Source organism: Pteropus alecto, unplaced genomic scaffold, assembly GCF_000325575.1.
Source record: "Pteropus alecto unplaced genomic scaffold, ASM32557v1 scaffold103, whole genome shotgun sequence".
NCBI classification, from domain to species: Eukaryota; Metazoa; Chordata; class Mammalia; order Chiroptera; family Pteropodidae; genus Pteropus; species Pteropus alecto.
The window spans coordinates 7,261,962-7,277,671 of NW_006436288.1; the positions used below are offsets into that span (position 1 = coordinate 7,261,962).

The 15,710-nt window shown below is 40.8% G+C and overlaps 1 protein-coding gene across 2 annotated transcripts in view; it reads right to left on the minus strand.

Moving 5' to 3' along the window:
• The window catches only part of ST8SIA1 (ST8 alpha-N-acetyl-neuraminide alpha-2,8-sialyltransferase 1), a 110,294-nt gene extending 97,164 nt beyond the window's left edge, over nt 1-13,130 (minus strand). The window contains exon 1 of one of the 2 annotated variants that reach the window (XM_006912680.2): nt 12,434-13,130. In XM_006912680.2, the coding sequence (XP_006912742.1) occupies nt 12,434-12,669 (236 nt within the window). In that variant the 5' untranslated portion in view covers nt 12,670-13,130. The remainder of the gene's footprint in view (nt 1-12,433) is intronic. The other variant, XM_015590000.2, reaches the window with a different exon arrangement.
• Nucleotides 13,131-15,710: the final 2,580 nt, after the last annotated feature.

A 15,710-nucleotide genomic window follows, 5' to 3' on the forward strand; every position in this document is an offset into this window, starting at 1 on the left:
AAAAAGGCTTTAAAAAAAAAAAAAAGACGCAATCTTCCCTTGGGAAATTTAAGGAGGAAGAAGGAAAGCATGAGCCAAGGGTCAAGCAATGAAGGTGGCCTCTAGCTAAGGACAGCCTTCAGTTGGCAGCCCACGAGGAAATGGAGACCTTCATACAACCATAAGGAAGCAAATTCTGCCAACGACTCCTATGAGAAAGGGAATAGATCTTCCTCTAGAGCCTCCAGAAAGGAATGAAGCCTACCGACACTGATTTTAACCCACTGAGACTCATGTTAGACTTCTGTCCTACAGAAAGGCAAAAATATGAAATTTGTGTTGTTTAGGGGTAAGAGGAAGGATTATCTTTTAGGGCTGCTATGATGATGTCAACATGCATAAATTATTTAAAAGAGGGTCTGAAATACAGTAAGCATTCATTAAATGTAGCTCTCAGCACCACCTACAATCTAAATGGCCTTAGGCAAATAATTATAGCCTGTTTCTTTGTAAAATAAGGATAATAATATCTTCCTCATAGAATATTTGTGAATGTTAAGTGATAACTGTATAAAGTGCTTAAAACAGTGCCTGGCATATGGCACACACAAAATAAATAACAACTATGCTACTAAAAATATCATCATTATTGTCTGAAAAAATGGAGCTGATTTTAAAATCTAAGGTTAGATTGATATATTGTGCATGTAAGCATCTAGCATGGAGCTTGAACAACTGGTGCTCGGTAAATGCTAATTAAATATGAACTTAATTTTCCATATTACATTTCTGTTTTAAAAGTCTAAAGAGAATGTTTTGGACTGCTTATAAGTTATAAATCTTGAAATCTGATACATCAGGAGCAATCTTCTGGCTTCTTTATAGGTTCTTTCCTCTTATAACAGGATGTTCAGTGGGCTTTTATGCTGGAATTATGGTTTAAGTCCAAAGCTGAGACATAGCAGCTAAGTACATTCTGAATTGAGAGAGCCACTGGATATGTGGCCAGCCCCATTCAGGGCTTGAGGGAAGGGGGCCTGATCAGCAATCAGGCCTCACCACCATAACCAGCCCCTAACTCTAATCAACAAAAAGGGAAAATTGAGAGAGAGGAATCTGTTGAGAAGTGGGGATTCTTCCCTTCCCCGAAGAAGAGGTAACCCCCAAGAGAATCAGGACTAAGGGTACCAGGCCAGAGAGATTTCATCCCCCAGCTAGACTCTGTTTAAGCAGCACCTATTGGTCTGCTCCCAAGCTTCTTGAGCAAGAAAAAAAAAAGGAACTGAGAAATAATTAGTAGTAGAAGAGTGACACTAAATGGTGAGGTGACAGCTGGAGAAATTCGTAGTAAGCCCCCAAGATAGAGGGTGGAGGGCTTGGACACCTTTTTGTGATGAAACCTTGATCACCTGCTCAAGATGAAAGTAAACTGACCCAGTTGAGCATTTGCTATTTAAGGAGGACACAGGGATCCTTTAAGGGACACTATAAAATAATGGAGTTTTGCAAGGGTCCAAAACATCTAGGGGAAAGATAAAACAAAATGTGAGGGTTTTTACCTTCTATCTTGGAATTATGGTTATGGACAAAACAGAGACCAACATGTGCCAAGTACCCCATCTTTTAAGTTCAGGGAGCTGCCAAAAGTCAGAGCCAAGCTCCTCTCTACAAGTTTTCGCACTAGTGTCAGACCAGAAAACTAGTCTTGCCACCACACAAGTGATTCATACTGAGGAAGGACTGAGAGGAGTGAGTAGCCTTGGGAGTGTCATGTTTTGGGGGTGAGGCTATTACCTGCCCACCCCCATGGAAACTGGAGACAAGTGCTTTCCCTCCCTGACAACAAAGGGACAAGAGAAGATGGGGAAATTTCCAAAAAGATCACTCATAAATACTGTGAGGGTCTGCAATAAAGAGAAATAGGCATTTTGTTCTTGGCTCATTTGCTGCACTAGCCGCTGTGCACTATCTAGAAAGGTAGACAGAAATAGAAAGAGATGGTGAGGTGAAGAGGGGGTGAGTGCTGAAAATCCCCTTGGCATAGCAGGGATGGCATGTTTACTAGCTCTCCACCTTAGAAGGCTGCCCACCAGGTAAAGGAACCAGGACAACATGCCATTACAGAACATAGGAAGCCAGTCAAGGTTCACCAGAGAAGCTGCAATGACCAAGAGAGAGGACTATAAATATACTTCCTGCCCAATGGAGAAGAAGTGGCTCCTGGAAGTGGGGGATGGGGTCTGCATCAGAGAATGCTCTTCACACTTCTACTCAGAGCTGCTGGAAGTTCAGGTGGTGTTGAAGGAAGCAGAGCCAGTAGACCCAAGAGTTTTCATTGTGCTTTAAAATCAAGAAAACTGAGCTATATACCAGATAAGAGTATCCCAGTAATCAAGGTGGATGCAAATTGACTAAATCTGGCCAAGCTGGTCAGAGATCCATTAGAGTCAGAAAAGTAGAGTAAGGGTGCAGGGTGAAAGGTAGATTTGACAACACATAGTTAAAGCAGTTACTAGGAAAAGATGAAATGCCTTCGTGTCTTTACCTAGATTGAGACTCCCAATCCCCACGTCTTATTTCCCGCCCCTCCCCTTCCTAGTGAATTCCCCTCCTTCTCTTTATTGTATACGACAGGGGGCTGAGTGGAGGTCTGCTGCTTACAAAGTCAGCAATCCCCATCCAAGCTTGCCTGCCTCTTAGTCTCTTTCATTCTACTGGTAATTGAGCCTTGCTTTCCCCCATGGACTCATATATCTTTTAGCAGTGTTTTAAAGGGCTTTTACTCTCTAACATTTCATATGATGCATAGGTTAACCAGAGTCAAAAGATATTAGACACCAAACTGCATGAAGGCCTCTCACAGTCACAATGCAAGCCAAACACTGAATGGACCAGAGGAGGCACTTTGAGATTCTCTGGACTGTACCAAAACACAGATATGCACAGCTAAATTCTGAAAGCAAAGTTATACTTTGGCTTGATTTTCCTCCATAAAAAGGAGTCGAGAGACTTTTTGGAGACTATAGCTGTTTCTATAAATAATGTGTACTGTGTACTTACATGTTCTATGAGGGAAGGCCGTGTACTCCTAATACTTTATTCTCAGTACCTACATAAGCACCTATATGCTTGGCACCTAGAAGGCACTAAATAGATATTTGTTCAACAGAGGATGAATGGATAAGTGAATAAGCGAATTGGTAGTGGATATTTTTAGTATGGAATCAATATTAGGCAATAAATGAAACTACCCCTGAAAAGTGTTCAGACAACTGTCTCCAGGCCTTTCGGACAACCTAATGTTTTTATTCATATAACAAATACTCATTAGACACTTAATAAGACTGTGATAAGGAATCAAAAACAAATACAAGGGAGGAAAAGGACATGGGGTAGAGATGACATATCAGCACAACCACCAACACTCAACCTCCAAACACCCAACCCAACAAAATATCATCACAAGATTTTTGTGCCTTTTTACTACTTCCTCACCCTCTACCCAGGTGGGAATGATCTGCTTCAGATTCAAGCCCAAGACTTTTAATTATAGCACATAGGAAAATAACTCTTAAAACAGAGTCAGAAAATATAACTGTTCTATTTAAGACAGGTTTCTTTTTCCTTGAAATCTCTATCTTATTATAAAGCAAAAGTTTCTTTTTCTTTTTAAATTACAGTTTTATTTAATTGTTGAAGTCCTAGAAAAATGATGCAAATGGTCCCATAAAGGCATTGCTTTTTAAATGTAGATGAAACACTGTACCAACAGAGAGGATAACTGTGACAGATAAAGCCACATGTTCCAGTGTAATAATAAATTCCTCATAGCTAGGTTTCCACCACGCTCAATGAGGGGAGAATCTGCCACTATACATATCCAATTGTCTAGGAATCTTCCTTAGTTGCTTTTGGCCTCTTGAAAATTCCCTAAGGGGAATTTCAACACTTAATATTAACAACTACTATATGTCTGTTACTTATGCAATAAATTACTGAAATGGAGGAAACTTCAAAATTTTAAATTTCAGCACTTAATGTTAACAACCACTATATGTCTGTTACTTATGCAATAAATTACTACTCACACTGAAATGGAAGAAACTTCAAATCTGCCCTTAGCCAATGTCAAATATTTTCTATGAACAGCCAAATAACCAGTTATAAGAATTGATAGTAGCAAAACAAACAAACAAAAAACTGTCAAGAAACTACTTTTAGAAATATATACTAAGAAAATAAAACAGATAAATATTTAAGATGTATACACAAAGATGTTCATCACACCATTATTTATAAAGGTGAGAAATTGTAACAACACAAATATCTAATAACAGTGGATTGGTTAAAGAAATTATTGACTATCCTAACACAGGAGAATCTTACAGCCATTAAAAAGGGATGACGTAGGTCTACATATACTGTTACAAGAAAAATATTCACAATGTACTGTCAAATTCATTATATTTTTGTTTTATACACATATACACAGAGGCATGGAATGGTCTAGGAGAATATATACCAAAATGTTAGTAATGTTTATCTCTAGGTGATTAAATGTGATCCATTTTTACAAATGAAAATAGTATTGCTCTTGTCATTTAAATGTCAGCTTTGAGAAAGTAGAACTCTTTAAAGAGGCTTTTAAATTTCTCATGTTCAGTATTTACCAAATATATACAGAGATATTTTTAAAGAAAAAAAAATCTAACATACGAATTTCAATATCTCTTTTAAGGATCTTTTTGAAGAAAGTTATTTGTTCCAATATGGCAACGTTTTTTTTTAACTCACTCTAAATAATTTTTTTTCCAAAATGAAAATCATAAAGCTATTTATAAGTTTGACAGTTAAAAATTTCTTAATTACGTGAGGAAATGTTAAAGATATAACACTGAGTGAATAAAAGATGATATAAAATTATACAAAATACACACAATTTAGTAATTTACACATATGCAAACAAATACGCAAAAAGAAACAGTGTTCACAATGAATACTTCTGAGGGATTGAATTATGAGTGTTTTTTTTTCTCCTTCTTACTACATTTAAAATTTTTCTACAGTAGGTATCTATTACTTCCAAAATCATACAAATAACAAAAACTCTAAATTTTTAAAATAAGATAGAGAACATAAATCATATATATATTTGTTGTATCAATAACTGAAACAAGCACTTTGTTAAAAAAAAAGTGCTTTCTCAATATACTCACTGGGAAATGTCTGGTAGCATACTGTTTCTTAAGCCCTGAATAATGGAGAATGTGTAGCTTTGAATTCATTTCAGCTTCCTCCTGGCACCTAATTAAAGGAGTGACACAGCTCTTATGGTCTTGGCTGCGTCCCTTTCATGCAATGCTATAGCTAGAACACAGTCCAACAGAAAGGGAAAAAAATCAATAGCTTCGAAGCTCGGAATTATTATCCCAAACAAACTATAACCCTTAGAACACTACATTACTCAATTTCTTACTGACTTAATTAATGACACTACCCTAGACTATAAATTTTATAAAATCAGGAACCATGTCTTACTTTCAACACTGTATCCCAGCATCTAACTGGCACATAATAGGCATTTAGTAATTGTGGATGAACGAATGAATGAATGAATGAATGAACGAACGAACGAATAAGTGATCTATGGCTGGGCTCTGCTATTTTCCTTAATATTCTGCTGGCCGTTTTATAGTATCCTTGGCACTAACACTGTGGAAGAAGAGGGTGTGTTGTAAGGTCACACTTCATTGTCATATATTCCATTACTGAAGGTACAAGTAATAGATATAGGTTGTGTCCCAGAAAGCAGCTTTTCTCATCATTATGGCTTAAGAATTAGCAATATATACCTGCATAACAACTTGGAATGCCAGATTCAAATTTAGGCTTCTCTGACTCCAGGAAGTTTGGTGCTGGACATGGCAACACAGGGAGAGCTCCCCTGCCAAGTGTACATGTGAACCCCACAGTCCCATATCCAAGTTCCTTCCACAGCCCTCCCTACCTCAAAGAGCTGTTTCTTGGCCATCTCTTGAGCCTAGGAGTGCACATAGCAGTGGGACAAGTCACCCTCAAGATGAGGGGTGGGGAAAATGCCCCATGCAGGCATGCAGGCTATGGAAGTGAGCTTCAGTTATTTGAGCAGAGAATTCCAGGGTCTACCAAGGCCCCAGTGATGCCCTGCCTCATTAAGAAGTGAGACCAGAGGAGGAGCAGAGTGAGGCCCTTGAAACTAGGTGCACGGAGCAAGGGTTCCTCTTGCCAGGGCCTAAGGGGGGCACTGATGACAACCCTAACTAGCTCTCACACAAGCTTTCGATAGAGATAGCCATTCACAGGAAATATCCCCCAAAGCATCCCCTCTCCTTACCCTTCCCTAACCAAGACCTGGCCATCTATCAAGTGCAATTCATTCACTCCTCTTACAGTAGTCAAAGCATTTACAGTTTGTAGGTTCCAAATTTATCTCTTAGTTGCATGATATTTTCTGGGTGTTTTTTTTTTCTTTCTTTCTTTAATCCTGTCAACTGGGTTAGTTTTGTTTCTCTACAGCAGAGGTTCTCAATCAGGGACAATTTTGGCCCCCTGGAGACATTTCAGTAAGTCTGGAGTCATATGTGGTTGTTTCATTTAATAGACATATCCCATGGATGTTGCTTAACAACTTACAGGACAGCCCTTCACAACAAAGAATTATCGAGCCCAAAATGTTAGTAGTGCTGGACTAGAAAACTCTGGTCTAGAGTAAGAACTCTCTAAGAGTAGAAAGGATATCATTTACTCCTTTACTCTCCACATGGCCAAGCAGAGTACTGGAACTCATTAAGTATTTGTTGACAGATTGATCAGCTATCTGGTCCCACACCTTTCTAAAACATTCATTCACACAGTAATTCAACAAAAATTAGTGTGCCAGGAACCGTGTTCAGCTCTGGGAATGCAAATATGAATGAGTCAGCAGAAAAGGCAAACTGGTATTATTAATACAACATGAAAAATGTACCTGTCACTAGCAGATATTTGTATATTGTTCTGTTCATTATGTCTCCCCTCCTTAGCCTATAAATTTTAAGAAAGTAAGAATTTTGTTAAGTTCACTCTTATAATTCCAATATCTTCTATGGTAAGAGTGATATACAAAAATAGTAGATATTTTGGGTAAATGAAAGAAATGCAGTAATATGCATAAAGTGTTTAAAAAACAAAAACAAACAACAACAAAAAAAAAAACAAAGGAGAAGCTTCTAACACAGCCTGGGGAGGAAGGAAAGGGTATGGGACACTGCCTTGAGGAGAGCTAACACGGATTAAACACTAATTATATACCAGAAACGGTTCTAAGCATTTTCAACACATTATCTATTCTAATGCTCACAACAATTCTACAAGACACATTTTACAGGTGAGAAAATAGGCAATGAAGATTGACTTGCTGAAGAAAATAGTGGAATCAGGATTTGAGTATAGCTAACTTCAGACACTTTGCTCTTAACCACTATGCTGCATAGTCAAGAGATGAGTAAGACTGGCCAGGCGAAGAGCAGGAGATGTGGCTGTGAAGGAAAGCGTTCTAGGCAGAGGGAATGACAAGCAAAACCAACACGGCCTGGCTTATTTCAGGAACTATAATAATTACCAACACTACTAAAGCATAAATAAGAAAACTGATTAAAAAAATAATTTTGGAGAAGTAATTGCAGCAAGATCATAAGAGGTACGTATAGCAATGCTTCATTTATCTGAGATTATGGAAAGCCAACCCCATCATTTTGTTCAAGGATCTTTCTGAACTTCCATTTCCTTACCTGTAAAATAAAGAACATACAAATATCTACTTTATTAAGTAGCTGTGTGAACAAAAGATAACAAATATAAGAACTGAGAACCAGGCTTGGTACATTTAATGCATTCAATAAATATTAATGATTAATTTTTGCTATTGTGGTTATTGCTAATGAAGTTTTTTGCACATTTGTAAATCTTCAACGTAATTGAAACTTATTTTCTCAAGCACCAAAACTTATTAAACCATCTTTTTCCTTAATTAATTTTAAAGTGAAGTGTACAAATCCCCCAACTTAACAAACATAAAACTTATATCTCATCTATACAGATGGCTGCACCTGTGCCTCACCCCCCTCCCACCCCCAGTGCCCTTCTGCGGCCACCAGGGCAGCTGTGGAAACAACTGACATTTCTAGTGTCCATACATTCAAAAATAGGGACAGAAAAGAAGCCACATAAAGCTAGAACTGCTTAGAGTAGTGTTTCATTCAGAATTTGGGAAAGGAAAGAGGAACATAGCTGCTTAGAGTAACGGTTACCACTCAGTAAATTGACAGGATTTTCAAAGTATTTTGGTGTGTTATACCCTGTCCCCAAATCCACTGGTAACAGTAATGTGCCACCTCTGCTGATAGCTAGTACATAGCCAGTGCCCTTAGATACTTGAAATTTGTTCATTTCTCATGAGCCATACTTCAGAGATTGTGCCCTGGCTTCCACCTTCCTCCCAGTCTACCTTTGTACTACATTCTCCGTGGGCCACTTACTAACTCTCCATACAGGAAGCACACCAGGCACTTGCACACCTCCCTGCTTTGGCCTTTGCTGTTGTCTCTGCCTGGAATATCCTTCTGTCCTCACCTCTTACTACTACCCCGGCTTACCATCCTTCAAGGCTTAGTACAGACACCACCTCCTCTCTGATTTCTTTTTCCAACAGAATTAAATGCTATGTTCTGTGAACTTCCCCAGCACTGTATACTGAACAAAGATATGTGGTGAGCATCGTTCTAGGTGCTTTCTTTACACTATCATGTAATTTTCACTGCGAACTTATAAGAAATAATTATAAACCCCATTTTACAAATGAGGAAACTGAAGCTCTGAGTTGAACTTAACCAATGATCACACAACAAGAAAGGAATACAGCCAGAATTCCAACCATGTTCTGACAGCTCTCAAATCCATAGGTTTTTCACTCTGCTATATTGCCTCTCTTTGATGGCCCTATTTCCAGTTGCTTAGTTAATTATATATTTACATCTGTCTCATGGGATTACAGCAAATTCCTTGATGACAGGGACCAGGGCATGTTCATCTTTATAAATGTGGATAATAATGTATTCATTTATACAAGGTTCTTAGGAGAACTAGATAAGACAATACATTTAAAGCACTTAGCATAGTGTCATGCAAATAATAAGTGCCAAATAATTTGTTGGTTTTGTTGTTGATGTTACCATGTCAGGTGCCAAGAATAAAACCTTGCGCATAAATTCTGAGCTGAGTTTATTTCTGAGAAGTAAATGAAATGGGTAAGGACCTGATAGAAGAGCCAAATGCCACTTTGGTTTGGCTTTTCCCCATACTATTTGACTATTCAATCAGAAGCAACAAGTGCTGTATTTTAACTTTGTTAAGTTTCTATGATAGGGTCAACTGATTTCTTTACCTTTCTATTGCCAGATGAATGTTAGGAAAACTTCCTATTTAGTTCAAAAGTCTGGCATTCTTACTTTCTTGTGCCCTCTCTTATGTGATGTGATTTGTCAAGATTCCCCTCCAAGAAGTCAGTACTTAACAAGTTCTGAGCTAGGAGAAGAAAATCACAGAAGTGAATGGAAGATGTATCCTGAAATTCTGGTGCTTATAAACATAGTGAAATGCCTTCTTTTGTCCTCATAGCATTTAACAGTACTTTAAATCATATTTTTTACTCGTTTACTTTTGTCAGTCACCCCCTAGCAGGAGGTAAGCTGTCTCAGAGGAAGCAATCTCTTCATCCTGTTCACTGCTATCCCCCAGTGCCTAACTCATATAAGCTGAATAGTAGTCACTTATTAAATATTAATAGATTGACTGATGACATTTGTATATATGTGCATATGAATACATATACATGACATCATTCCATGGTTTATGAATAAATGTGAATATATTCCCACACATAGGTGCACATTGTACATTTGTGTACATATATTTATATTTGTACAGAAGATATTTCAAACTGAAAACACAGATACCTGTTTGGCAAAGTTGAGTCTCCTGAACATAATAAAGGCTTCTGACTGGCCTGTATAACATTTAATAAACTTACACTACCACCTGCATACTAACAATCCATGTGGTAAAAAAAAAAAATGGATTTTATTAAACATAGAGTAAAAAAAATTTTTTGACTTAACAAACTATGATACTTTTACTATTTTTTGAAACTCCTTGTCCCTGTATATTAGCTTAACTGTGAGGGGTATAAGGAGGGTCAGACTATGGACCAATAAACTTTCTCTACAAATTTGGCAGGTGAAATTTTCTAAATTCATATGGGCCAAAAAGATGTCTTTATTTAAGCTGTAACATATACAGAAAATTATAATTTATAACAATGATAATAATACCATTGACTGAGTAAAGGTACCATATGCTCAGCATCAGTTTTTTTTAACCTGCAAGGTTAATGTTATCATCTCATTTATAAATAAGGAAATTAAGACTCAAAGAGATAGAATAACTTGCTAAAGATACTCTGCTGTTTATCTAGTCATGGCACAGTCCAAAAATTCAGGATGCTACTCTGAAGCCCAAGCTCTTATCAATACGTAACGATGACTCTCAGAAAGTTTTACAAACACTACCTTTGAGGGATATGTGTTTAGGCAGTTTTTGTGGTGTATGCATTTTAATAAGTAAGTCTCTGCACACAGAGACTAGACCAAATGACAGCCAAACACACTGAAGATTACTCCAGGCTACAGACAGCAAGGGGCAAATGTGTCTCAGAAACTATCGGCCTGTGTTTATCAGAATATGATGCATTTTCCACTTGATAATGTACTCCAAAAGAAATTTATTCTCTTAACAGAGCTTCATTATTATTCCTTCTATTAAAAAAAAAAAAAAAAAGGATCCTTTCATTGCAAACCAATGGAAAGTTCTTAACTCATTTCCTTATATTACTTGAACTGAAAGTGCTTTCTGTCTTCTGAGAAAAGAATTGCTGGATGCTATGCCTTTGGGGTGCTTTTGAGTCCAACATTCAATACCATGGAAATGAGAGATTAGTCCTTATATACTTTTAAGGGAAGTGGGGTTATTTTAAACTTAACAAGAGCAGAATTCTAAAAAGAGAGAGGAAAAAGGAAACTCTTTCCTCCCAGTTTAAAGGAGAATTCAGCTACCTTTCCCTGAAAGAACTGGCTATTATCTCTTTGACCTTTTCAGGAGCAAAGTTTTTTGTTTTGTTTTGTTTTGTTTTTTAATTTATGGGTGTTTCTGAACATTTGTAACTAACAGTAATGAGAAATGTTTGATTAAATTGGCTCTCACCTGCCCATATACTGCTTAGAAAGATCCTATGAAGAGCAAAAGAAAGCACTAAAATCATAAGAAAAACCAGCTGCAGCATCATCAGCCCCAGGGACTGAAAGTGAAAGGGGCATGTGGCAGTGGAAGCACTGGTGTGTCCTCCAACATGCCCAGGGAAGCAGAAAGGATGGAGAAGCAGCTCTGCCTTTCCTCCAACCTACACACAACCTCTGCTGCCAAGAACTTACTTTTAGACACTTAAACTGAAATTCTCAGAAAGGAAGGGAGACTATAACCTCTGAGTTATCCTCAGAGTTCTGGTATCCCCTGGTTTTAGTTTTTTGTTTTCTAATTTCTAGTCCTTTCCAAAAGCACATCTCTCATCCTTCTGAAGGCACCCACAGTCTCAGCCAGAGAGAAAGACAGGAGAGCTCTAGAACTTTTGTGATGAAAATTTCAGCTGCCACACTTCAAAGGTACATGACCTTGAGGAAGTACCTCATCCTTCTGAAGACTCAGTTTGTGATTGGTAAAATGGGGTTAATATTTGTTATTAGAAAGTTGTTGAGGCTTCAACATAAAGGTCATACAGTACCCAGCTCTTAGTACAAGCATCAGTAAGTGCCCTGTGTTTGTTATGGGCATGCTGCACAAAGCAGCTGGCTCCTGGCTGGGTGTTCATGTTTTGAAGATTTGCCCGTTACTCCCTCATTAGTCATTTATGTTACCAACCACTCACCTAACCTCATTAAGACATCGTCTACCTGCTTCTATTTCTCTACAGTTTCGAAGGTCTTCAGAGTCCAAGAGATAAATTCTCATTAAGTGCAGGGGACAAAGTTTGCCTGGCTTCCTCTTCCCAACGGTTATCAGCAAATCTTTGGCTACAACTCCGGCTAGGGCAGAAATCACAGAGGCTTCTTACATGGGCAAAGCAAGTGTCTGCACATTTCTTGGGGTAAAGGATGGGTAAGGACCCCTGACTAAAGCCTCCAGGTTGGGAATGGAAAGGAAAGGAGATAGGACAAGAAAGACTGGATGAAGGGGACACCTCTGCGAGGCGGTCCCCACTGGTGACCCTGTCCTCATTGCACTGGGAGGAAAGGACACGAGTTGGGAGGAGCCGCGAGGTCGGGAGTACCTGAAGAGTCTGGCCGCCGTCTGGTTCCTCCTCCACGCCGTGCCCTGTTGCAGCACCCCCTGCACGATCTCCTTCTCGTTGGGCAGCCGGTAGACAGGGAAGATGTAAAGCCAACAGAGAACCACAACACAGAGGGCACTGGCTCCCACCGGCAGCCGGGTCCTTGGGAACTTCCACGCCAAAACGGCCATGGCCCCTCTAGACGTGTGTCGCCGGGCCCGCCCGCAGGGGCTCATGGCAGTCCCGGGGTCCGGGGGAGCGGGGCGGCAGAGCCTCAGAACAACACTAGGCGAAGTAGCAGCGGAGGATGCCCCAACCTCTGGCCCCCCATGCACACACACCTTGGCTTTCTTGCTTGCACTCGCACGCACGCTTCTTCGGCCCCCACAGCCCCAAAGGTCAGAGCAAGGATTTTTCTCTAATGCAACTTTTTCAAGGATTTCTTTCTAGGGGAAGTGGCCAAGGGGCAAGTCACGAGCTATGGCCATGGTCGCTTCCCCTGCAGAAGGCGGGCACTGAGGTCTCCGCCAGTGCGGAGAGCAGCGGCGGTGAGTCTCTCTGGCCAGTTCTGCAGCATCACTGTCGCTCTCGGCGTGGGTTCGGGAGAGGCTCCGTTCCCTCCCAGACATTTAGTCTCTCCCCGCCTCCCTGCCACCTCTCCCCGCCTCCCGTGCTGCTGCGCCGACAGCCGCCCCCCACCTCCAGCCCCAGACGCGCTCTCCGCGCCCCGCCAAGTCCTTGGAAATTTCCACGGCGGCCCGGGACCGCTATCCTGCCTCAGGCATCTCCTCCTCACCGACCAGGACCCTCACTCCCTGCCCCTCCCAGAGAAGAAAAGAGCTCGCTCTCATCAGTTAATTCACCGCAGCCTTCCGCTGCGCCCCGGACTAAGCAGACAAATGCCCGGGGATTGGTGGAAATAAGGTTCCCCCCCCTCCCCCACCCGCAAAATTTCCTCCCTCGACCTGTTCAGATTCGTGATAGTCCGCTGGAGCACGCGCCCCTCTCTCCCGCCCTTGTTCTCTGGTGATAGAGACAAACAAAAATAATACCCCTCAAAAAATTATATATATATAATTATTTTATATGTAGCAGAGACGGGCTGATAACCTGACCCTTCGACACGAAGCCTGCTTGCAGGAGCTGTCACCCTGCTGCTGTCGCCCTGGTCTCTCTCTAACTGATTGGCCATTAACCCGCAGTGAGCTGCGAGGAGGCTGGCCGAGACTTATTTCTTCCTGGGCCCCCCACCCCTGTTGCCCGGTCCGGAGCCGTGGCTCCAGCTGCCACCGTGCGCGTGCGCGTGCGCACCCCCGCCCCACCCGCCCCGAAGCTCTTGGGCCCGCACGCGCGCAGCGCGCACACACGAGGAGGTGTATGCACATCGGGTCCTCTACCTCTCCTCCGCCCTGCAGGGAAAGGCGCTGCTGCATCCAGATGTGCAGGCAGCTGGTTCCCAAGCACGCAAACCTCAGAACATAACAATGCCTTGGAGGCGCGTTTGCCTACTTCACCTTTTAGATTAAAGGGCTATTGTTCTTAGTCGTCTTTCTCATCTTTTTCGGTTCACAGACTAGTTCATCACAACCCGGACCTCGGAAAAGTGCCACCAGCCTGGACCCGCGGAGCCCAGGGACCCACTGTTAGCCATTTATGCTTTCCGTGGTGGCAGACGCGTAGCTTGGATACCTCCTAGCGGTTGCCTATTCTATTTGCTTAAGCATCTCGTCAAGCATAAAGTGTGCAAAGACAAAGAAGAAATGCGGCAGCCTACTAACCTGATTGGCTTAGTCATCATGAAATCAAAAACTAAGGCCACAGCTCCATTTGCTCAGCCCACCAGGCTGCAGTGCTCAGCGCAACCTATTCTGCTATATGCCCTGGTATCTTTCTCCAGCATCTTTCTCCATTGAGAAGTGGAACTTGAGAAGCTGATAGAAAGTTATTTAGCAAAAAAACAACCAAGTAACCAGAGTACTCTCATTCTTCCAACACTACTACGCTCTCTTAGGAGAATGACCCTGAAGGGCTGCAAATTCTGCAACTCCAAAATAATGACTCTTTGGGGTACTGATTATTTTAAGCTGGTTATTTTTTAAGGCCTAGAAGGCTGGAGAAGAACCTTTGATCTTCCCTCTAACTGCTAAAAGAATTTAAGATGGAAGGCCTATTCCAGGCTCCAGGAAGGAACTATCATCACAGATAACTACAGTTTAATTTGAACTAGGTATGGCAGGCAGGGAGGAACTTTTGTGTCCCACTGTATCTAGATGTACCAGCAAACATTTGTTTACTAAACATTAATACTTTTCATCTCCCTATGAATTGCCTTACTTCCCTTTGAAGTCTCAGACTCTTAGCTCCTTCTCCTTAGTCCAGAATAACATATATACCTCATCGTGCTTTATAGTGTTTGGAATTTTCATGCTTAATGTGAATTCCCATGTAGATTAAATTTTATTTTCTCCTATTAATCTGCCTTATGTGATTTTAATTGTTGGACCATCCTTAAGAACCAAGAGAGGAAGGGGAGAATTTCCTCCTCCCCTACAACCCACTGCCCTCCACCCACAAGCATGCCCAAGAAATCTCTTCTACTTAGGTAAATCAGTAGAGAGGGGAAACCCTGAAATCCAAAAACTACACCTTACCAGAGTGGAGCCTAATAAAGGTTCTTTGAAATGAAGATCACCTGAAGTCCTGCAAAGAAACCACTCACACTCTTCTGTTCTGGAAAGATGGGGAGATGGAGGGGGAGATCCTTTCCCATAGTTGCCAGGGCTGTGGATAAATCATCTGCCTCCTTTGTTCCTATAATTTAAATAAAACATAAACCACCCCAATTTTTCTTTTCTTCCCTAAGTCCAAGAGATACCCATGGAGTAAATAACAAATAAGCCAACAACCAAAAATAAGACCTATCGCAGTTATGATGAGGCTATTTAAATGTTTCCCCATGTAACCTCATAAAAATGCATCAAAGTTGTGCCTTAAATCGAGAGACTTCTGTAATGAAATGTGCTGGTCTTCCTGCTTCTGAAAACTAAAATTCTCTTAACACTTGTTAACTCTTGCCCCACCCTACAGTCCAAATTCATTCACTGCTTTTCTTGAGTACAAAAACCAAATCTATTCAGGCCATTGCCTTCCACCTTCCAAGTCACACAGGCATCACTCTTGTTACTGTATTTTGTGGTACACCTTTCTTTTTCCATGGGATGTCTTTTTTCTTTCTCCACACAAATCCAATGCATCATTCAAGGCCAACCCAATTAGC